The sequence below is a fragment of the Caretta caretta genome, chromosome 3 (genome assembly GCF_965140235.1).
Source record: "Caretta caretta isolate rCarCar2 chromosome 3, rCarCar1.hap1, whole genome shotgun sequence".
In the NCBI taxonomy this organism is placed as follows: domain Eukaryota; kingdom Metazoa; phylum Chordata; order Testudines; family Cheloniidae; genus Caretta; species Caretta caretta.
The window spans coordinates 159,827,232-159,850,475 of record NC_134208.1 but is presented as its reverse complement, the minus strand read 5'-3'; the positions used below and the strand labels follow the sequence as shown (position 1 = coordinate 159,850,475).

General features: G+C 41.5%; 1 protein-coding gene across 1 annotated transcript in view; it reads left to right on the top strand.

Moving 5' to 3' along the window:
* Positions 1–23,244, top strand: part of DNAH14 (dynein axonemal heavy chain 14) — a 485,531-nt gene that overhangs the window by 363,761 nt on the left and 98,526 nt on the right. The window contains exons 56-64 of the mRNA XM_048843312.2: positions 1,085–1,282; positions 3,201–3,362; positions 5,307–5,498; positions 14,306–14,487; positions 17,663–17,771; positions 18,112–18,237; positions 18,723–18,817; positions 19,507–19,666; positions 22,154–22,285. Of these exons, the coding sequence (XP_048699269.2) occupies positions 1,085–1,282; positions 3,201–3,362; positions 5,307–5,498; positions 14,306–14,487; positions 17,663–17,771; positions 18,112–18,237; positions 18,723–18,817; positions 19,507–19,666; positions 22,154–22,285 (1,356 nt within the window). The remainder of the gene's footprint in view (positions 1–1,084; positions 1,283–3,200; positions 3,363–5,306; positions 5,499–14,305; positions 14,488–17,662; positions 17,772–18,111; positions 18,238–18,722; positions 18,818–19,506; positions 19,667–22,153; positions 22,286–23,244) is intronic.

Here is a 23,244-nt window from a genome sequence, read left to right as displayed (position 1 = left end):
TCCTTCCTGTTGACATTTTGGAGCTCAGGGCCATAACTCCACTCTCATGATGTAGTCAACCTCTCCAAATAATGACAGACATAAGGGCCAGTATGGACGATGTAAATTGTCATAGGCATACAGATACCTGGCATGAACCTTCAGTGCACATGTTCAGAAGCAGAGACATTGCTGTTTAGGGAACTCTTACTGCAAAAAAATAGGCATAGAGTGATTTTTAGGTACCTACAGGGTTCAGGGGCAGATAACCAGTGGTTTGATTCTGTGATTTAGGGACCTGAAGTGGCAGTTAGGCACCTAAGTCCTTTTATGAATCTAGTTCTAAATACACTTGCCTACTCTGTACTACAATATCTGATGATAATTTAGAAGGCAAGATGGTTTAGTATCAATGGCAAGAACCTGGAAGTTAAAAGATCTAGGTTCTATTTTTGGCTATACCAGTGACTCATTTTATGACCATGGACAGACAGCTTAACCTTTCTGTGCCTCAGTGTTTCTATCTGTAAAATGAAGTTAACAATATTTATCTTCTGTTCTGAAGAGTGTTGAAATCCCTTTACAAGGGGTAAATGTTATTAATAATGAATAAAAATTGCCTCAAGTGAATGGAATTGTATAAAGATGTTTAAATATTTGTCAAGTCCTGCTGCATAGCATTTATGTCATCTCAGTACTCTAACTGAAGCCAGTAAACTGGTGCACAGAAAAAGTGGAAACATCTGCATGCTACCTTCCAAAGCTACATACACAAGTGGCAGAACTGCTGCAGCAACTGTCCGCTGACTTGATAGTTGTCTGTGTAGTTGTATGCAGTGTTGTTGTAGCCATAATTGTTCCAGGAGAGAGACCCGGCAGATGCAGTAATATCTTTTATTGGACCAACTTTTCTCACCAATAAAAGATATTACCTCATCTTCCTTGTCTCTCTAATATCTGTATTTGTACAGTTATTTCATTTTATATGTTTTCCTCTCAATCTATTGTATAGTGAAGGGATTCTCAAACCATCTGCATATGTGTGTGTGTTTGTGTGTGTATATATAAATAAATAAATAAATAAATAAATGATATCTTTCTGCAGGTTGGCCTGGATGGAAATGGGAAAATAACCTGTGCAACCCTAGCCTGTTACTTATCAAACTGTAGCCTCTTTAGATTGTCTGTTACCCACAATTACAACTACACAGATTTCAGAGAGGACCTGAAAAGAGTCTATAGACAAACAGGGCTGGAGGGCCAGAACACTGTTTTGCTCATCACTGATTCAGATATAGTTCAGGTAAATGCTTTCTTCCATGATGTTTTTGCTAAAGTTAGAGTACTTGCATGCATGCTTGTTTTAGAGTTGTACCATTGTGCGGGTACAAATACGTTTTGTACAAACAAATGGAGACCATGGGCTGAAAATTGGGCTCTTTAAAAGTTTGGTCCTGCTTCCTTTTAAAGTCAATAGCAAAACTCCCATTGACTTCAGTAGTGCAGTATTGCTAAATACTGAGAAACGTCTTATTTCACACTGATGTGAAAAAATAGGCACCAATTTGAACAGAAAGAAGGAAATGAAACATTTAAAAGCGATCATACATTTCAATAAGTTGATTAGTTACCAAGATATATTCACAGTTCATCCATAGTTGAAAGAACGAGGTATTTGACTTTATGCTACAAAAGGCACTCGTGGCCATGGATTTCATGATGTACCTACATGCATCATTGTCTATATTTTTTGTATTTGTGTATGTTATATATATGTGCTTAATGAAGACAAAAACCTAATATTTGGTGCTATCAGTAGTTGGGAATTTTTCAATACTTTGTTCTGGTGCCTGTGCAGAGCAAATCTCTTTGCTCGGACAACTGAACTGGAAACCTGACAAGAATAGATCTTCATATAAAATTTCAGCATTTTTGTTAATGGGATCAGAGACAATAAGAAAATGGCCTCTTTTGTGGGATTTCTTTTTCCAGTTTTAGCCAAAAAAGCAGGATGAGAAAGCATATGAAAATTAATAGATAATGTAAAGTTAATCAGTTTTTTCACTTAGAGAAGTTTCAGGTTTCATTGGAAAGATTTGGGTTAATTCCTCTTTTTCTAAACTGGTCCATCCATCCTAATTGTAATCCAAATACAGTAATTCTTAGGGCTAGAAATTTGTCACTTCATTTTTTATCAAAAACCACAGAGCAGTCTTGGTAAATTTAGTAAAAGTCGTGTGTTTAGGGGGCAATGGTGTGTAAAGTCACAGATATGAAAAGTTAGCTATACCTCTTTAAATATAGTTTACATAAATCCCTCCACTACTGCCCCCTCCTTCTTGCCCTGCAGAAGGGGCACCGACCACCCGCTGCAGCTTCCTCTGCCCCAGCACTGCAAACTTAATCCCAGCCCAGGGCAGAGGGGAGACCCTAGGGTGGGTTCGGAAAAGCTGGAGTCTGTCCTATACACATCCCACTGTGGTGACTCCTGTCCCATAGGACTGGGCCTGGCTCCCCAGTCCAAGCATTGCAACCTGGCACACACAGTTACAGCGCCAGTCAGGTTTGGCCTGGCCATCCCTCTGTCATGACAGAAATGCGGCTGAGCCAAATCTGAGTGAGTAGTCCTGTGACCCTGACAGGTTTTAATGCCACTCAAAGAAATTTGGCCTGGCAGCGCTGCAACCCTTTATGCCAGGTCACATTACCTGGAGTGTGGAGCTGGGCCCAGGATATGGAATACTGTGGGTCATATTCACTCTCCAACTCCTCCCCCTCCCTGGCCTCTTCTGCACACCGAGCCAGTGACTCATTTAGAACCTCCCTGCAACCTACTGGTTTGCGATCCACTGTTTGGGAAACTCATCTTTATTAAAATCACAGACACAAAGAAAAGTGACAGATAAACAGAAAAATCACAGTATCTGTGATATTTTTAGGTTTCAGAGTAGCAGCCGTGTTAGTCTGTATCCGCAAAAAGAAAAGGAGTACTTGTGGCACCTTAGAGACTAACAAATTTATTTGAGCACAAGCTTTCGTGAGCTTCAGCTCACTTCATCGGATGAAATTTCCACTGAATGCATCCGATGAAGTGAGCTGTATTTTTACCACTGTGATAAGCCTTCAGCCCTAAAAAATGCTTTATGTTATAATATATTAGTTTTAAAAGAAAATAAGTAACAAGTTTTTCAGGGATTACTAATCGTGGTTCTTTACCCTAGGATTCTTTTTTAGAACATTTGAGCTGCATTCTGAATTCTGGAGAAGAGCTTGATTTATTTGATAAGGAAGAGTTGGAAGGTATTGTCGTGAAGCTTACAGCTGTTGCCGAAAAGGCTAACTACTCTAACAGCAGAGAAGCTATTCTTTCATTCTTCATGCAGGTACTATTTCAAATACATTAATTTTAGAGAATTTGAAACTTTTTTATCAAAATGTCCAAGGGCTAGACCCTGTTTTAGTTGAACAATAGTTTTGCCATTGTCATCAGTGTGAGCAGGAGTAGGTAGCTGTATCTAAGGCCATTTCAAAAATGCCTACCTAACTCAAAAGTTACTGAGGCACTTAAATCACTTTTGAAAATGCAACTTAGTCACATCAAAGTTTTGAAAATTTTGCCACGTTTATATTATTACATATAATTTTTTTAATAGTGGTAGTTTTGAATTTTAAAATTTATATTTTGCATCATATTTCACCCTTTGTTTTTACATTCAACCATCTAGGATGCTTACTTAGTATTTGATTTGCTGAAATGTTTTTTCTTCTTCATAAAAAGAAGACTAAAGAGATGGAATGTGTGACATTCCACAGGGTACAGACTGCACTGATGGACTGCTGTGTCCCCTTAGCTGTCCAACCTGAAATGCTTTTTACACTGCTTTGCTGGTGAACAGCAACCCCTCCTGGCTCTGCTTACTCACAGCCACCAGCATGTAAAGTCACTCCCAGCTGAATACATGAATGCTATGCCCAGCCATTCATGAATTACATAAAGGGCGACACCCACATATTCCCAGTCCCAGCCTTATGCACCAGAAATGTGTGTTTTATACTGTTCAATAGCCCTCTGGACAGTATAAGATCAAAGATAGTGCAACATTCCAACACTGGGTAATGTTTATGTACCAGACTTGTTGACCTAAGTAGAGATTCTCAAGCACTTCAGCCAAAACAAGTTTATTAACTAGCGAAAGATGTTTTTTAAGTGATTACAAGTGATAAGGCTTAAAAATCAGAATTAGTTCAAAAGAAATAAAAAGATAAACACACAAGCTAATACCTAAACTTTATCAAGGGTAATAGGTTTAAAAGCAAAAAGAAGTTTTTGTCACCAAAAGCTTACAGCAGTCTGTGCTGGCTTGAAAACCTCCAGGCCAGGACCAGTCCCCCAGTTCAATGATGCTTCTTTTGTCTTTCAAGCAATGTAGTTGCCGTCAATAGAGATGGAGGGGAAGTGGTGAAGTGGAGGTCACTGTCTCCCATTCTTATATCCCACTCCCCTCTTTGAGGATTTGTACCACTGGAGTACAGACAAACAGTCTCCCATGTATGTGAGATTTGAAAAGTTTCTGGGAGGAAATGTAAATTCTTTGTCTATACCTTCCCGCCCTGCTGGTGAATAGCCAATTAAGTAGGTAATGGTGCTTTAGCACTTTGCTGGCATGCCAATGTGTCTTTGTCTCTGAGAAATTGGTTTGTGGGTGTTACCTAGAATAACAGCATATTCCAGTAATAATCATACATTAAAATCTCACAGCTTTACACACAGTGTTGTTACACACATCTTAACAGGACAGTGGTGTTCAGCAGATTATGAGTTTCCAAATGATACATCACAAGGCACACTTCGTACAAAATATATCATAACCATATTAACGTGGTGAAGATGAAGTACTGGGTGTCACAGTATGTCAACAAATTTCCATTACAACTGGGGTCTGATTCTAAAGTCCATATGACTGTGTAACTCCCATTTACTCTAAGAATTAAGGATGGGTAGGGACTGCAAGATCAAGGATATTATGAGATAGCAAATTCGCTAAGTATTTGAGCTGTCTGCCTTTTCTTTTAGGTATTTTAATATTTTGTACTGTCATTTTTATAGTCTTAAATGCGTGACTTAAAAATGATTAGGTACATTTTTACATTGTTGATCATGTATTCGTACAGTATTGTTGTAACTTAAAAAACAAAGCATTACATTAGTAAAAAGTAGTAATCTTAACATAATTTTTTAAATTAAATAATTCCAGCCAGCAAACAGGTTTGGGAAAAAGAGATATTTAACTGTAATTCCCCCTGCCAAAATTAAATCTTTATTACAGAGAGTACGTAGCAAGCTTCATATTGTTTTGGCGACAAGTCCTGCAGAACTTAACTTCCGTCACCTTTGTCGGACATATCCTGCCATTGTTAATTGCTCTACCGTTGACTGGTATGACAACTGGCCTGAAGAAGCTCTCCTGCATGTTGCAAAAAGCTACTTTAGCCATGAAGACATTTGTGATGACAGTGAGGTAACGTAATAATAGAACTTACCTTTTTTTTAAACTGTAGTTAAACACTTTTTCATTTATTGTGCATTTGATACCAGATTCAGACAACATGGAAATTGCAGAGCCAAATTCAGCAGAGATTTAAATGGTAATGTAGGTCTGGACCTGATTTTTGCACTTGTTACATGAGTGCAGTTCAGGAATAATTTTATTGAAGCCAATAGGGTTATACTGGTATAAAACTAGTATAACTGAGAAAAGAATCAGGCCCATAGAATGTATGTCAGAACATTGTTAAAACACCAATTTGATATAAAGTGAGACCTGCATGCTGAAGTGCAAGAGCAGGGAGCAGTAGAAAAACCAGTTGTCAGGATGGTATAAAATAAAATTATTTCTACATTGCAAAAATGAATACAATTATTTTTCCCACTTCCATGGTGATATACAATTTTTGGCTTGGCTTATGGCGAATTTTACAAAAGCTGTTTTACTATAGAAACCTGCTTTTCATTAAAGGAAAATTTAACCAAGCTATAATTGATGTGAAGTGAGTTTTCATTTTTTGCAAAAACAGTGACTAGGAAAATTTTGCCATGCTCAGTGCATACGTTTACATATTTTTCCAGGGCCTGATTGTCAGACATGAAGGGTCAGAGTCTTCCCTCATTTACATTGGTGCAAATCTATTGGCTTTGTTTTTACCATTATAACTAAGGCTAAGATTTTGTCACGGATATTTTTAGTAAAAGTCAGGGACAGGTCATAGACAGTAATAAAGAATTCATGGAAGCCCGTGACCTGTCCCTGACTTTTACTAAAAATATCCGTGACAAAATGGGGAGCCTGGGCAGCTGGGGGTGGGCTGGGAGCTCCAGGGGCCCCCACCACCTGTAGGGGCTCGGAGCTCCTTATTCCCCCTCTGCTGGCAGCTCTGAGCTGCAGGAATCCCCCACTGCATCCCACGGTGGTTGGGATGCCCTTGGCCACCGGGAGCTCCGGGGGTCCCTCCTGCTGTCCGTGGCAGCTGGAAGCAGCGAGGGTCCCCCCTGCCACCTGGGACGGTAGGGAACAGTGGGGGTTCCCCCTGCCACCCAAGGCGGTAGAGAGCGGTGGGGGTTCCCCCTGCTGCCCGCAGCATCCGGGAGCAGCAGGGGCACCCCACAGCTCCCTGCCTCCACAGGCAGCAGGGGACCCTGCAGCTCTCATCCGGCGCTGGCTGAAGTCACAAAGGTCTTTGGAAGTCACAGATTCTGTGACTTTGTGACCTCCGTGTCTAAATTGCAGCCTTAATTATAACTGAAGACACAATTTGACCCTTTGTATTGTTCAGTGTCCTCATCTGTAATAAAACTGTACAGGTTTTCACTTGGCAACAAGAGCTGAAATTCTTATTCAAGTATCCTTCGCATATTCCCACTCATGGGACATCCTAACTGGTGCAGTGTAAATGGTGGAACCTTCTTATAGCAGTGCCCCTGAGGGTATGTCTGCGCTGCAATCCAAGGTGTGAGAGCAGCATGGATAAACCTACTCTGGCTTTGCCCACACTACCATGACTAAAAGTATCAGTGTAGATGCAGTGGCACAGGCACACTGGAGACCCTGGGTGTATATCATGTGGCTAGTCCACCTTGAAGCCCATGCTGCCCCATCTACACTATTATTTTTAGCTGCCATAGGTATGTAGTGGTGGGAGTCTGCTATAGACCACTGGACCAGGGGGATGAGGCTTTCTTCCGGCAGCTCACGGAAGCTACTAGATCGCATGCCCTGATTCTCATGGGTGACTTTAATTTTCCTGATATCTGCTGGGAGAGCAATACAGCAGTGCATAGACAATCCAGGAAGTTTTTGGAAAGCGTAGGGGACAATTTCCTGGCGCAAGTGCTAGAGGAGCCAACTAGGGGGGGCGCTTTTCTTGACCTGCTGCTCACAAACCAGGCAGAATTAGTGGGGGAAGCAAAAGTGGTTGGGAATCTGGGAGGCAGTGACCATGAGTTGGTTGAGTTCAGGATCCTGACGCAGGGAAGAAAGGTAAGCAGCAGGATACGGACCCTGGACTTCAGGAAAGCAGACTTCGACTCCCTCAGGGAACGGATGGCCAGGATCCCCTGGGGGACTAACATGAAGGGGAAAGGAGTCCAGGAGAGCTGGCTGTATTTCAAGGAATCCCTGTTGAGGTTACAGGGACAAACCATCCCGATGTGTCGAAAGAATAGTAAATATGGCAGGCGACCAGCTTGGCTTAATGGTGAAATCCTAGCGGATCTTAAACATAAAAAAGAAGCTTACAAGAAGTGGAAGGTTGGACATATAACCAGGGAAGAGTATAAAAATATTGCTCGGGCATGTAGGAATGATATCAGGAGGGCCAAATCGCACCTGGACCTGCAGCTAGCAAGAGATGTCAAGAGTAACAAGAAGGGTTTCTTCAGGTATGTTGGCAACAAGAAGAAAGCCAAGGAAAGTGTGGGCCCCTTACTGAATGAGGGAGGCAACCTAGTGACAGAGGATGTGGAAAAAGCTAATGTACTCAATGCTTTTTTTGCCTCTGTCTTCACTAACAAGGTCAGCTCCCAGACTGCTGCGCTGGGCATCACAAAATGGGGAAGAGATGGCCAGCCCTCTGTGGAGATAGAGGTGGTTAGGGACTATTTAGAAAAGCTGGACGTGCACAAGTCCATGGGGCCGGACGAGTTGCATCCGAGAGTGCTGAAGGAATTGGCGGCTGTGATTGCAGAGCCATTGGCCATTATCTTTGAAAACTCGTGCCGAACGGGGGAAGTCCCGGATGACTGGAAAAAGGCTAATGTAGTGCCAATCTTTAAAAAAGGGAAGAAGGAGGATCCTGGGAACTACAGGCCAGTCAGCCTCACCTCAGTCCCTGGAAAAATCATGGAGCAGGTCCTCAAAGAATCAATCCTGAAGCACTTGCATGAGAGGAAAGTGATCAGGAACAGCCAGCATGGATTCACCAAGGGACGGTCATGCCTGACTAATCTAATCGCCTTTTATGATGAGATTACTGGTTCTGTGGATGAAGGGAAAGCAGTGGATGTATTGTTTCTTGACTTTAGCAAAGCTTTTGACACGGTCTCCCACAGTATTCTTGTCAGCAAGTTAAGGAAGTATGGGCTGGATGAATGCACTATAAGGTGGGTAGAAAGCTTGCTAGATTGTCGGGCTCAACGGGTAGTGATCAATGGCTCCATGTCTAGTTGGCAGCCGGTATCAAGTGGAGTGCCCCAGGGGTCGGTCCTGGGGCCGGTTTTGTTCAATATCTTCATAAATGATCTGGAGGATGGTGTAGATTGCACTCTCAGCAAATTTGCGGATGATACTAAACTGGGAGGAGTGGTAGATACGCTGGAGGGGAGGGATAGGATACAGAAGGACCTAGACAAATTGGAGGATTGGGCCAAAAGAAATCTGATGAGGTTCAATAAGGATAAGTGCAGGGTCCTGCACTTAGGACGGAAGAACCCAATGCACCGCTACAGACTAGGGGCCGAATGGCTAGGCAGCAGTTCTGCGGAAAAGGACCTAGGGGTGACAGTGGATGAGAAGCTGGATATGAGTCAGCAGTGTGCCCTTGTTGCCAAGAAGGCCAATGGCATTTTGGGATGTATAAGTAGGGGCATAGCGAGCAGATCGAGGGACGTGATCGTTCCCCTCTATTCGACATTGGTGAGGCCTCATCTGGAGTACTGTGTCCAGTTTGGGGCCCCACACTACAAGAAGGATGTGGATAAATTGGAGAGAGTCCAGCGAAGGGCAACAAAAATGATTAGGGGTCTGGAACACATGACTTATGAGGAGAGGCTGAGAGAGCTGGGATTGTTTAGTCTGCAGAAGAGAAGAATGAGGGGGGATTTGATAGCTGCTTTCAACTACCTGAAAGGGGGTTCCAAAGAGGATGGCTCTAGACTGTTCTCAATGGTAGCAGATGACAGAACGAGGAGTAATGGTCTCAAGTTGCAGTGGGGGAGGTTTAGATTGGATATTAGGAAAAACTTTTTCACTAGGAGGGTGGTGAAACACTGGAATGCGTTACCTAGGGAGGTGGTAGAATCTCCTTCCTTAGAGGTTTTTAAGGTCAGGCTTGACAAAGCCCTGGCTGGGATGATTTAACTGGGAATTGGTCCTGCTTCGAGCAGGGGGTTGGACTAGATGACCTTCTGGGGTCCCTTCCAACCCTGATATTCTATGATTCTATGATGTCTATCCATACTGCAGTCACACCTCAGATTGCAGTATACTTGTATCCTTAGACTGCTCAGGCTTTCCTCCAGTCCTCTCTCTTCCACTTCCCCAAACATTCTGGAGGCAAGCCTGTAAAAAGAGACTCAGTGGGACACAAGGAAAAATGTATGGCCAGTAGAGTTAAAGACAGAGGAGGTTTTTTAATAATTAGGAACAAAAAGAATCCCAAGAATGGTATTGGTCCATTATTAGATGGAAATGGTAGAATTATCAATAATAATGCAAAAAGGTAGGAGTATTCAATAAATATTTCTGTTCTGTAGTTGGGGAAAAATTCTATTGTAAATGAGGAATCATCTTTGAGTAGGTGGTGTAGTTCCAGGGGTCCTGAAAGAGTCTGTTCTTTGCCATACACTGTTTAACACTTATATCGGTGACCTGGAAGAAATCATAAAAATATCTCTGATAGAGATCTCAGATGACACAAGAATTGGGTTGGTGCAAAAATAGACAATTGAGTAATATATTACCTAATCAGCTAGCCAAGGAGGGGTTACAGCTCCCTCCCACTTGAATGGGCCATCACAGAGACATATTAGTGCTTGGTGACTCACTTTCACTCCAAGGCCATAGGGGCTTAATTTTCAATAAATAGATACATTATTCCTTAAATATTACCTGTATGCACATTTTACAATGATTAGGAGTATCAATAAGTTGCAAGTATTTGGTAGAAACCTCACCTGTTGCCCTTACCATGAAAGCAGTGTATTTGGTGTAGTGAGTTTGTCAGGTCTGAGGCAGGAGTTGCTCTTAAAGTATAGTGAGCCCTTTGCCAGTTGGCACCAATGGGTATCTGTGTCACACTTCCCTAGACTTCATGCTTAAATAAGAGTCAAAGATGTATACTTTTAGACACTAAGAGTGCTTTAGCTCAGTGGGTTCTCAACCAGGAGTCTGGAGTCCCTGGGGGGCCCATGAGCAGGTTTCAGGGGGTCTGCCAAGCCGGGCCAGCATTAGCCTTGCTGGGGCCAAGGTCAGAAAACTGAAGCCCCACCGCATGGGGCTGAAGCCTGAGGCCTTGAGCCCAACTGGCCGGGGTTGAAGCCAAAGCCTGAGTAGTTTAGCTTCACGGAGGCCCATTTGCCGTGAGGCCCAGGCAATTGCCCTGCTTGCTAGCCCCTAATGCCGGCCCTGGCTTTTATATGCAGAAAACCAATTGTGCCACAGGTAGGCCGTGGAGTTTTTATAGCATGTTGAGGGGGCCTCAGAAAGAAAAAGGTTGAGAACCCCTGCTTTAGCTTACTATCTTAATAGGGCTAAGCAATTTTGTAAGTCTCCCAATCTCTTTATTTCATGTTACAACCATAAAGGTCACATTACCTGTTCACAATCATTATCTAGATGGGTTAGACAGTGTATGGAAAAATGTTAAAGATAGCATCCATTCCTCCCCATGATGGGGTTAGGCCGTCATCAGCTATCCCTTGATACGAGGATGATGTCTGCCAGGGGAAAAGTCATTGATGAGACTTAAGATGGCCAAGGAGTCCAATTTGTACTTTACATGTAACAGGTGGTTGCTTGGAAAGAGCACAATTTCTGGCCAGGATGCTGTACCTTTCCTTCCTCCTCTGCTGTTTCTCAGCCTCTTGAGGAAGGCGATTCTCTTCAGAATGGGCTGAGGCTGGATGTATGATGTGACAACATTGCAGTCTATTGCCAGCCAGCTCTTCCCAATTCATGCAATGCCTCCCTTCTTTAAAATATACTTTCAGGGTGTCCTTGTAGCTTTTCCTCTGTCCTGCATGGATCCTCTTACCACCACTAAGTTGAGAAAAGAGGACTTACTTCAGAAGATGAGTTTCAGCCATCCACACGCAATGACCAGCCCAGTTAAGTTGATGTTTCATAATTAAGGGTTTGATTTAGTCATGGATATTTTTAGTAAACATCATGGACAAGTCATGGGCAATAAACAAAAATTCATGGCCTGTGACCTGTGTGTGACTTGTACTATAAATACCACTAACTAAATCTTAGCTGGGGGGGGGCTGCTGTTCGGGGGGAGGGAGCGGCACCAGCTGCCAGGGGCCATCAAGTAGCACCTGCCCCCGGAGCCACTGACCCGCCCCTGCGACTACTGCCAGGTGTTGCTCACCTGCTGGTGCTGCTGGGCTGCCCCCGGGACCACTGCTCAGGCAGTCCCCAGGGCCAGCTGCACCAGTTGCTGCTCAGGCGGTCCCTGGGGCCAACTGCCTGGGGCCACCTGAGCAGTGGCCAGTGTGGCTGTCCCTGGGGCCACCTGACCACCTGGCCCTGGGCAGCCTTAGGGTCCGCCACACTGGCAGCTGCAGAAGTCACAGAAAGTTACAGAATCCATGACTTCCATGACCTCCGTGACAGACGTGGAACCCTATTCATAATTTCACCTCAACATGGTGATGTTAGCTGCAGAGAGAATGCTGGCATTGATGCGATGGTCTTCCCATCTGACATGGAGAATCTTCCAAAGGCAGCTCTGTTGGTACCACTCCAGATGCTTAAGAAGGCTTCAGTACGTCATTCATGTCTTGCACTGATAAAGACGAGAAGGGATGACTACTGTATTGTAGACCAGGATCTTAGTTTCCATTTGCAGATCTCTGTCAGTAAAGACACAACGGAGCAACTTTCCAAAGGACACACTGGCACAATGGATGCTATGTTCAATCTCCACATTGAGATTGGCTGTCTGAGAAAGGTGGCTACCAAGGTAAGGAAACGCTCAACTTTCCAGGGGTTCACCACCGGTGACAATTTGTGGGAGAAGGGGGGCAACTAATGCGGAGGCAGGATGGTGGAGCACTTCAGTCTTCCCATTCTTGAGGGACAGTCCCAAACTATGATAGGCTCCTGATAAGAGATCTAGGATGGATTGCAAGTCAACCTCAGTGTGTGCGTGATGGCTTGCCAGATTTCCTCAGAAGATAGGGCGTGGCAAGAGGTTCTATTACTGGATGCTGAGGAATGCACTTAATGGTGGCACCTGAGACTTCAGATTCACGGTTCAGTAGAGTCTCAAAATGTTCCTTCTAACATTGCTTGAAGGCCATTGCCCTTAAGAAGGGTGGAGTTGCCTGGGATTGCAGAGGGATTGTGCCATTTGAACGTAGATGGCTCTTGTTGCTTGAAAAAAGCTTCTCATGTCATGTTGATCAGCGAAACTCTGGATCTCCATGGCCTTTGATTGTCACCACTGATTCTTGATGTCGTGCAGCTTCCTTTGAACTACAGCTTTAAGACAATGATAAATCTCTAGTATTTGCTGATTAGAGGGTTCATTTTGCCAAGTGCAAAATGCGCTTCTCTTCTAGCGAATAAGTGCTGTGATTTCCTTGTTGTTCTCATCAAAACAATCCTTATGGCAGTGAGTGGACTATCCAATCAATTCAGCACGTGCCTTTGAATAATGGTCTTGAACTCCTGCCAGTGTGTTTAGATGTCATTGATCTGGTCAGGTAAGTCAGAGAGCCTCTCAATGAGGTGTTGCTGAAGAGTCTCACAACTAGCTTATTTTTGAAGTGCCTCGTGTTAAATCTCTTTCACATCACTTTTGGTTGTTTATGGTGTCGTGGTGCAAGCTGTATGTTCATGATTGATGTGACTAAGCGATGAATGTAAGACCACTTGGAAACACCCACGTTCCGAACACTGGCATCTTTTTCACTGTCATCGTCAGAGCCTGTGATCGTCCATATTACACGAGCCATGAGAGGTACAGAAGAGTGCTGGACAGACCGTCACCGGGGTTAGGACCAGAGCAATAGGTACTGCTATGGCATGTCTTAGACATGTTCCAGTTGCTGAGATCTGTAAGGCTGGTACAGGGAGCTCTATACATACATTTACAAAACACTGTTCCCTAGATCTACTGTGTAGATCAGACACTCAGTTTGGTAAGGCACTACTTTATTCTCTATTCAGTTAGAACTCCAAGTCCCACTAACCATTCATGGGTACTGCTTGCCAAATTATCCTGTGAGTGGGAATATTCAGAGGACACTCCAAGAAGGAATGGAGTTTAGTAACCTGTAACTCGAGTTCTTTGAGATAGACTCTGCATAGTCACATTCCCTGAACAACTTCCTATCTTTCTTGGAGTCCTAATAAAAACTTGGCTCTGGGGAAGTGGTGGAAGGAGTTGAGGTGGCAGAGGGTGTCATGCTCCCTTTTATAGCTTCACCCTCAGAATATTCAGGAACAGAGGAGAGGGGTAGGAAGAACACATGATTACTCTAAGAGTCACTGCTACAACAAGGTTTCATTGCCTAAGTTGCATCAGCTAGGACATCGTCTGAGTGGGGATATGTAACATCAATCTTGAAGAATTCTGGTTACAAGTACATAACTTTAATTTTCTATTAACTTTGCATGCCAGTATATGAATCATTATTGTATTAATTTATTTTATTATTACTAATAATATAATAAGCGTTAATTAATAAGCATTTTATTTATTTATTTCCTGTGCATTTAACAATGTTACATGAACCAAAATCTAAACAAAAATGAATACTATAATTTCAAAAATATGAAGATTTTACTTTTTCATACTTATTTAAAATCATGTTGTCTTCCAGAACTTAACAAACATGGTTGCCCAGGTATGTGTTGAAATCCACAAAAGTGCATCTAAAACAACTGAGAAATATTTGAAGGAAACTAAAAGGCACTACTACATCACTCCTAATAGCTATTTGCAATTCATAGACACCTTTTCAAGCATATTACAGAGCACAAAAAAGAAAAGTCTGTTTAACAGGTGAGAAATTAATAACATTTCCCATTGTGCTCTGCTACAATGTACAGCCACATAAAATATCCCATTTCAAAGGAGCAAAATATCAAAACCAAACAATGGGTCAAATTTTCAAAATTAGACTACTAAAATATCCTTGTAAAATCTATGAGCGTGTATGCACTAATATTGTGCAATAGAATACAGATGCATAAGAGACATTGTGTGCACAATTACCCATTTAGAATGCATAATTTTATATGTGCAGTTACCTGATATTATTTCTAGGACTGTTGATTAATCGCAGTTAACTCATGCAATTAACTCAAAAAAATTAATCGCAATTAATCGCAGTTTAATCGCACTATTAAACAATAAAATACCAATTGAAATTTATTAAATATTTTGGATGTTTTTCTGCAGTTTCATATATATTATATTCTGTGTTGTAATTGAAATCAAAGTGTATATTTTTATTACAAATATTTGCACTGTAAAATGATAAACAAAAGAAATAGTATTTTTCAATTCACCTCATACATGTACTTTAGTGCAATCTCTTTGTCATAAAAGTGCAACTTACAAAGGTAGATTTTTTTTTTGTTACATAACTGCACTCAAAACAATGTAAAGCTTCAGTGTTCTTGTTCAGCCAAGCGCTCAGACAAACAAGTTTGTTTACATTTGCAGGAGATAATACTGCCCACTTCTTATTTACAATGTCACCAGAAAGCGAGAACAGGCATTTGCATGGCACTTTTGTAGTTGGCATTGCAAGGTATTTACGTGACATACGCTAAACATTTGTATTTCCCTTCATACTTTGGCCACAATTCCAGAGGACATGCTTCCATGCTGATGATGCTCATTAAAAAAAAAATGCATTAATTACATTTTTGACTGAACTCCTTGGGGGAGAGTTGTATGTCCCCTGCTCTGTTTTACCTGCATTCTACCGTATATTTCATGTTATAGCAGCCTTGGATGGTGACCCAGCACATGTTGTACATTTTAAGAACACTTTCCACTGTAGATGTGACAAAACACAAAGAAGGTACCAATGTGAGGTTTCTAAAGATAGTGTGACAGGGCAAGGCCAGATGGCTATAGTAAAGTAGTGGGAGACAGATATATTAGCCCCAGGCTAAACAAATCCCTGTTACCAGGATAAGCAAATGGCAGCAGCTGCAGGTCAATTAAGACACCTGGGGCGAATTAAGATCTTTTAAGACACCTGGGGCGAATTAAGATCTTTCCAGAAGGCAGGGAAGACAGCTAGGTTGATTGGGACACCTGAAGCCAATCAGGGGCTGGCTGAAACTAGTTAAAAGCCTCCCAGTTAGTCAGGTGGGCACACATCAGGAGCCGTAGGAGGAAGCTGTGCTGTTGGAGAAACTGAGCAGTACAAACCATATCAGGCACAAGGAAAGAGGCCCTGCAGTAAGGGTGAAGTAGATATTGAGGAAGTAGGGGTTGCTGTGGGGAAGTGCCCCAGGGAATTGTACATGTCCTATTTCCAGAAAGTCATCTATGATAGCTGCTACTATTAGGGTCCCTGGGCTGGAGCCCGGAGTAGAGGGTGGGCACAGGCTTCCCCTTCACCTCCCTGATTAATCACTGAGACTGGGAGACAAAAGAGACTGTGCGAGGGAGGGTAGCTTCTCCTCACCTCCCTTGCTGGCTTATGATGAAAATGGGTCAATAGACTGTGACCCTGGCCTCTAGAGAGAGAAGGCCTACGTGGAGGGTCACAGTGAGCCTCTGACGCTAGTAAAATCCGCCAGGAAGTGCAGGACCCACGGAGACAAGGAGAGAGCTTTGTCACAATAGCTATAACACTCGACCCAAGGTTTAAGAATCTGAAGTGCCTTCCAGAATATGAGAGGGTTGAGGAGTGGAGCATGCTTTCAGATGTCTTAATAGAGCAATAGTACAAAGCGGAAACTACAGAACCAGAACCACCAAAAAAGAAAGTCAGCCTTCTGCTGGTGACATGTTACTCAGTTAATGAAAATGAACACACATCAGTACACACTGCTTTGGATTGTTATCCACCAGAGCCCATCATCAGAATGGAGACACATCCCCTGGAATGGTGGTTGAAGCATGAAGGGACATACGAATCTTTAGCACATCTAGCATGTAAATATCTTGCGACACCAGCTACAACAGTGCCATGAGAACGCCTGTTCTTGCTTTCAGGTGACATTGTAAACAAGACGTGGACAGCATTATCTCCTGCAAATATAAACAAACTTGTTTGTCTGAGCAATTGGCTGAACAAGAAGTAGGACTGAGTGGACTTGCAGGCTCTAAAATTTTACATTGTTTTATTTTTGAATGCAGATTTTTTGTACATAATTCTACATTTGTAAGTTCAACTTTCATGATAAAGAGATTACACCACAGTACTTGTATGAGGTGAACTGAAAAATATGATTTCTTTTGTTTTTTACAGTGCAAATATTTGTAATCAAAAATAAATATAAAGTGAGCTCTGTACACTTTGTATTCTGTGTTGTAATTGAAATCAATATATTTGCAAATGTAGAAAACATCCAAAAATATTTAAATAAATGGTACTCTATTATTGTTTAATAGTGCGATTAATCGCAAGATTAATTGTGATTATTTTTAATCACTTGACAACCCTAATTATTTCTAAAGATCCCAAAGTCAATATATAATAACTTATATTTTACTTAATCTTCACACTGTCCGTATACTAGAGGCTGTTTCAAAATATTAAAAACCACCTAAAATGCATTTGTTAAACTAGAGGCACCCAAGCAGGTGGAAGTAGTTGTAAATTATACTTCCCTGGACAAGCTAATCTCTCCCTGGGGCAACAAAATTACCCCCACAATCCTGTGTCTATCCTGCAACACCGTCTGTACAGTTGAGATTGCATAATAACCCTGCCAGGTATGATTCCTCAATGGATGTGGTAAATCAGCTCACCTCTGGATGCCCGTCCCTGACCATCTCTCCAGCTCATACTGCAAATATTTGGGCTGTGTCGGCCTTTTGTGGGCCTTCATTGGAGGGGAGATTATAGCAGATTTCCACTGCTACAGGCTATCCCTCCACCCCTGCAGTCAGATTTTCCCAGAGCAGAAGGTAGCAGAGACCATGGAATGAAACTGGACTGTTATCTTTAATGACAAATAAAAGAACACAACTTAATTTTTATTTTTAGGGCTTGTTTTTACAATGGGCTGACCAAGCTCCTGGAAGCAACATCACTGGTTACAGAAATGCAAGAAGAGTTGCTTGTCCTTGGCCCTCAAATAGAGCAAAAATCAAAGGTATTTACAAATTACTTTCTGAAGTAGGCTTTAAAAATCTTCTGTGACCTCCCATTCCACCTCCTCCTCTCCACAAAATTCAGGACCCAAAAACCTACTTGTTATATCACTCTTGACAGTGAGTTATATTATGCCCTTTCTCCTTCAACACTTTCATGGCTGACAGGAGATTCAGACACAATAAAGAGAAGTCAGTTTCCTGATTGGCTCATGAGAAAAAGAAAAAACAATGCATTTCTGAAATGTTTCAGCCTTCTCACTATTCAGTCATCTCACCAAGTGTATTTGAAATTCTGCAGTCAAAATGTATGGTAAAGGAAAAAATTTTTTTTCCTGTTAGGAGATAGAAGAACTCGTGGAAAAACTTCAGAGAGACTCACTAGTAGTAGAGCAGGTTCGAACTCTTGTTAAACAGGATGAAGAAATCATGGCTGAGGAAACAAAAGTTGTGGAAGAATATGCTCAGGTACCGAGTCTCTTGTGGTCTCTTACAGATTTTGGTTTCTGTGGGCCTAGTTTTTCAAAGCATTAAAAACACTCTGGGCATTAACAACCTTGAAAGATCCAGTTCTATTTATGGTAAAAATAAGTTCCAAAAAGTGCAGAAATTTTCCTATGCCTCCAGCATAGATATTGTTTTTTTAGAAATCTTCACCATATTATAAAATTAGAAGTAGGAAAAACTGATAGATCTCTGTTCTAGTTCTTTCAAACATGATTCTGCTTAGAAAAGTAACTGTGCATGAATAGCACCTTAGTACTTCATACCATCCTTTTGTGTGTCTTACTCACAAAACATACATTTTCCTACTGTTGGTTACAATATACAGAAAACTGTTTTTGTTCAAGTACATATTGCCAAAAGAAAATGCCAACTCTGACTTTTTTCTGTGGGTTGTGGGGGGTTTTGTTTGGTTGACTTTTTTTTTTTTTTTTTTTTTTACAATGTAGCAAGCAACTGAAGAGCTAAATGCTGTATTGCCAGCTTTGGAAAAGGCCCTCGCTGCCCTAGATGCATTGGACAAAGCTCACATTGCAGAACTCAGGTAGGTCTGTTTTGTTTTAAAACTTTGTCACTGTTCCAACTAATAGCAGTCTTCAGTTCTGGAATAATGATGCTGGCAAATTACACAACAGAGCAAAGGTTTCCACGGGCGTTCCTTCCATCCATAACTAAAGAAAATTATTCTGAAAGTGCAAACAGTGTAATCTTGCCTACATTTCAAGCTGACTCACTCTTTTACTCTTAATTCTTTATGCTTTCATGTGTCAAATTAGTTCCTATGGGTTAGTTTATTCTCTTTCTAAATAGAGACACAGACACACCCGCCACCCCTATATTGGGTCAAAAGGGACTTGTCAGAAATTTTCATTTTCTACACAGACCTTTCTCGGGAGAAAAGGGGTGAAGGATGGTGTTATCAGATCTCAGTAGTTTTCCTCTATTATTATAGGTTTGTTTTTATTTTCTTCTCCCTTCTATTCGTATAACAATATAGTATTTTGTAGTATAGTTATATACTAATTAGTAAGAACACATAGAAATTAGTATTAATTTAGAAATTAACATAATAGCTCAGACTATTGAACCATCTAATCCAGTAGCCTGTCTTTGAGGTGGGCCAATACTGGATGATTTAAATGAAAAGTACAGCACCATACTTTCTTTGTAAAAATGTTTTGTATGAAACTGTTTATTAATTTTCTCAAATATTTGGTTTTTTTTTTTTTACAGAGTATATACTCATCCTCCTCCTCTTGTACTAACTGTTATGAATGCAGTTTGTATTCTACTGCAAAAGAAACCTAGTTGGGCAACAGCAAAGCTCCTCCTTGCAGATGCAGGATTCCTCAAGAAATTAGTTACCCTGGATAAAGATAATCTACCAGAAAAGGTAAAGTGATGGAATGGTGCCCAATAATTTATCTTCACTTCTTCTAGGATTCTTCAAAGGGTGTTGATTTTGTCTTAATAAAGACTGAATTTTGTATAACAACTTTGGGCCAGATTCAGTCCCGTGTTGCAGCCCCTTTATGCCACTGTGGCAGGATGAAGGGGCTACAAAGGGGCAGAGGCAGAAACAACCGCTGCAGAATCCTACTGTCATGGGTAGGCTCTCTCTTCCCAGCATAGACCTGACATAAATACCTTTATGCTGGACTCCCTGGCAGCTCCAGAAGTATGGGCCATATCAGGGGCAGGATGGGAGGGTGAGGAAACAGGAAGTCATGAGCACACTGTGCTGTCTGCCAGTGTAATTGTCCATAGAGGGCTATTACAAACTAGCACAATTTAGATTAGCTCTTGGGCTGTTCTGAGTTGACATGAGGTCTGGGGACAGAACAGAGGAGGTGCATAAGTGGTTTAAAGCTTCCTTTCCCCTCAGCTCAAGTGGTTTAGTGCTTAATGCAGAAATAGAGGAACACAGAATCTTCCCCTTTCTATCAATATGTAGAAAAGAATGAATGAGAGTAATGATTTTAGAAAAAATTAAACCAGTAGTTTCTTTCAGTTTTGGCGCGCATGCTCCCCATGTGTTTTTTTGGCCAGCAGCATCTGTTTGGGGCTGCACTACACCCTGAGCGTCCTTGTGGTCTCATACTGAGGGCAACAAAGGTGGAGGTGGTCCACCTGCAACTCATTTCCTTCTCACTGCCTGTGGCTGTAAGACAGAGCTTCCTAGTATCCATGACACATCTCTTTTTAGCTTATTATACTAGTTCTTTTGTACATATTAGTGTTAATTTAGGAAAAGATAGGATTAGTTGCCATTTGGCAAATTTTTTATACGATTTTGTTGTTTAGGAAGTTTTTAAATCTCACTTCCATCACCAGAATTTTCTTCTTAATATCAAGGTTTAGGGGTGTTGTAATGATTTGGGGAACCTGCCTACATACAACTTCTGAATTCTGTTTGGTATTTTGAACTCAGTATACATCTGTATCAAATAATAACCCCCATTTTGTTTTCTAAGCACCATTGCATTTGTGAAAACTGTTCTGTGCCTTCACCTTGTGTGAGGCAAACACACAACCAGACTACCACTGCTTACTCAGCTACCAAGATTCAACCCTCCAACAGAGCCTGCAGTGACTCAGCACTCAGACATACTTTAGCAGCCTATCCCTGAGCAGGGCCTGGGTCAAATAACCGCAAGGCACAGGTATTTTACTGATGGCATCAGATGTCAGGTTAGTCTGTGCTACAGCACTGCTCAGCCAGGAACCCTCCCACTGTCTCATAGGTTACAGACTCCCTCTGCGTCTAGCCTGCCCTTGGTGCAATTCCTGTCCCAGCCTTACCTGAGCCTTGTTCCAGCTTGCTTCAGCCTTGCCCGTGCCCTGTCCGATTGCGCTCAAGCCCTGTTACTGACCCATTCCAGCCCTGCAGCCACCTCCTGATCCCCTAGACCCTCAGATTGACTCCCACCCAGCTTCAATCTTTGGCCTGAATCGGGACTCCAGCTATACTCCTGATTTGGTTTATCTATGGACTCTGATCTCAGTTCTGACCCACAGCCTCTCCCCAACTCAACCCAGACCCAACTCTGTGATGGTCTTCGATCCTTGTATCTGTTCTTGACCACCTCTCCAAACTACCAGGTCTGCCCGCCTCAAACCAGAGCCTGACAATTCGCAGGCTCTGTACCAGGTACTGGTGAGGACTCAAGCTAGAATACTGTGTCTGCACCTTCAGAAATATGTGGACAAATTGGAGAGGGTCCAGAAGAGAGCAACAAAAACAATAAGTTTTAGAAAACTTGAACTGAGAGGAAAAGTTAAAAAAACTGGGCATGTTTTGTCTTGAGAAAAGACTGAGGAAGGACCAGATAACTGTCTTCAAATATGCTAAGGGCTGTTATAAAGAGAATTGTGATCTGTTGTTCTCATGTTCACTGAAGATAGGATAAGAAGTAATCGACTTAATTTTCATCGAGGGAGATTTAAGTTAGATATAAGGAAAAACTTTTTAACTGTAAGGATAGTTAAGTAATGGAATAGACTACCAAGGGAAGTTGTGGAATCCCTATCATTGGATGTTTTTAAGAACTGGTTAAACAGATACCTGTCAGGGATGTCTAGGACTGCAGGGTCCTGCTTTGGCACAGTGGAATGGAGTAGATGACTTAAGGTCCCTTCGAGCTCTATATTTCTATGATACTATTCTATGATATAATTCTGTGTAAATCTAACTGAAGACAGTAAAATTACTATGGATTTACATCAATGAAAATGATCCTGCCCGAAGTATTTATAGTGGGTTTTTCTCCTCTTCACATAACTAAAAAATATTTTCCGTTGTCTTCTCCTTAAGCAACAAAGAACACTGTAATAACTCTTCAAATCATTGTTCTAATATTTAACCTCTTTGGGTTTTTAGGTGTTTCTGCAATTGAAAAGATATGTAAGTTCACCTGACTTTAGACCATCAAAAGTGGGACTAGTGTCTATTGCCTGTTGCTCCATGTGTCACTGGATTTTAGCTTTAGATCACTACCATGAAATACAAAAGGTATCTTATTTAATAAAATTATCATTATTTCCAAAAACTCTTTTAATACAAGTTCCTATAAGAATATATTTGGTAGATCTTCTATTCTTAGAATATGATCTTTCATATACAAATGCATTCAACAATAACTGAAATTACCTATTTAAATTAGTAAGAACCTTCATGCAAAACAGTTTTTCTACTGGAATATTGATTCAGCCTCTTAGGCAAATACTTACCCATAATAAAGCTCATGGGCCAAGTTCTGTTAGTAATATCTGTGCAATCTATCTAAAAGCAGTAATCTCAAAATAGAAATGGTGAAAGTTAGTTTGCAAAACCCATGCTACTTATATTCCAGGAACTCAACTAGATGCCTTAGAGTACATGGAATAAAAAACAGAAATATTAAAATCTGTGCTGACTCAATCTCACTTCCATGTTATGCAAGCTGATAGAAACTGGGCATGATTAAAAAGCCAAATAAATTTTGAGTACCAATTTGTTCTTTACTATCTCTCATCATATATAAATCTTGCTACATCTATGACCATCCCTAGTGTCCTTCCCCGGATCTTTTCATTCTTGTCTTGTTGGGAGATCGAAGATTTAATAGCCCAGAAAACCAATCTTCTGTCTTTTTGAGGTTCTCTCTCTGGATCAGGATTGAGACATATTTGGAGGTGCTCATATTGTTCCTGTGATGTGGATAAAGAGAGATTTAGCCTTTCTTTCCTTCCCTAGGTCCTACCAGACACTTTTCACAACCAGTAAATTCACTTTTAAATACAAAAACGTATTTTAAAAATATTTTATAGAAATTCAATTTTAAGCAAGTTCTAGGTAAAGTAGAAATAGGAATTTAACACTGGTTAAATAAGAGGGGCAAGATTCAGGTCCCAAGTACTTTTAGATCAGACAATGGACTTGTTTTCAGACCAGCTATAGACCCATGTACTTCCCCATGCAGATTGCTCATA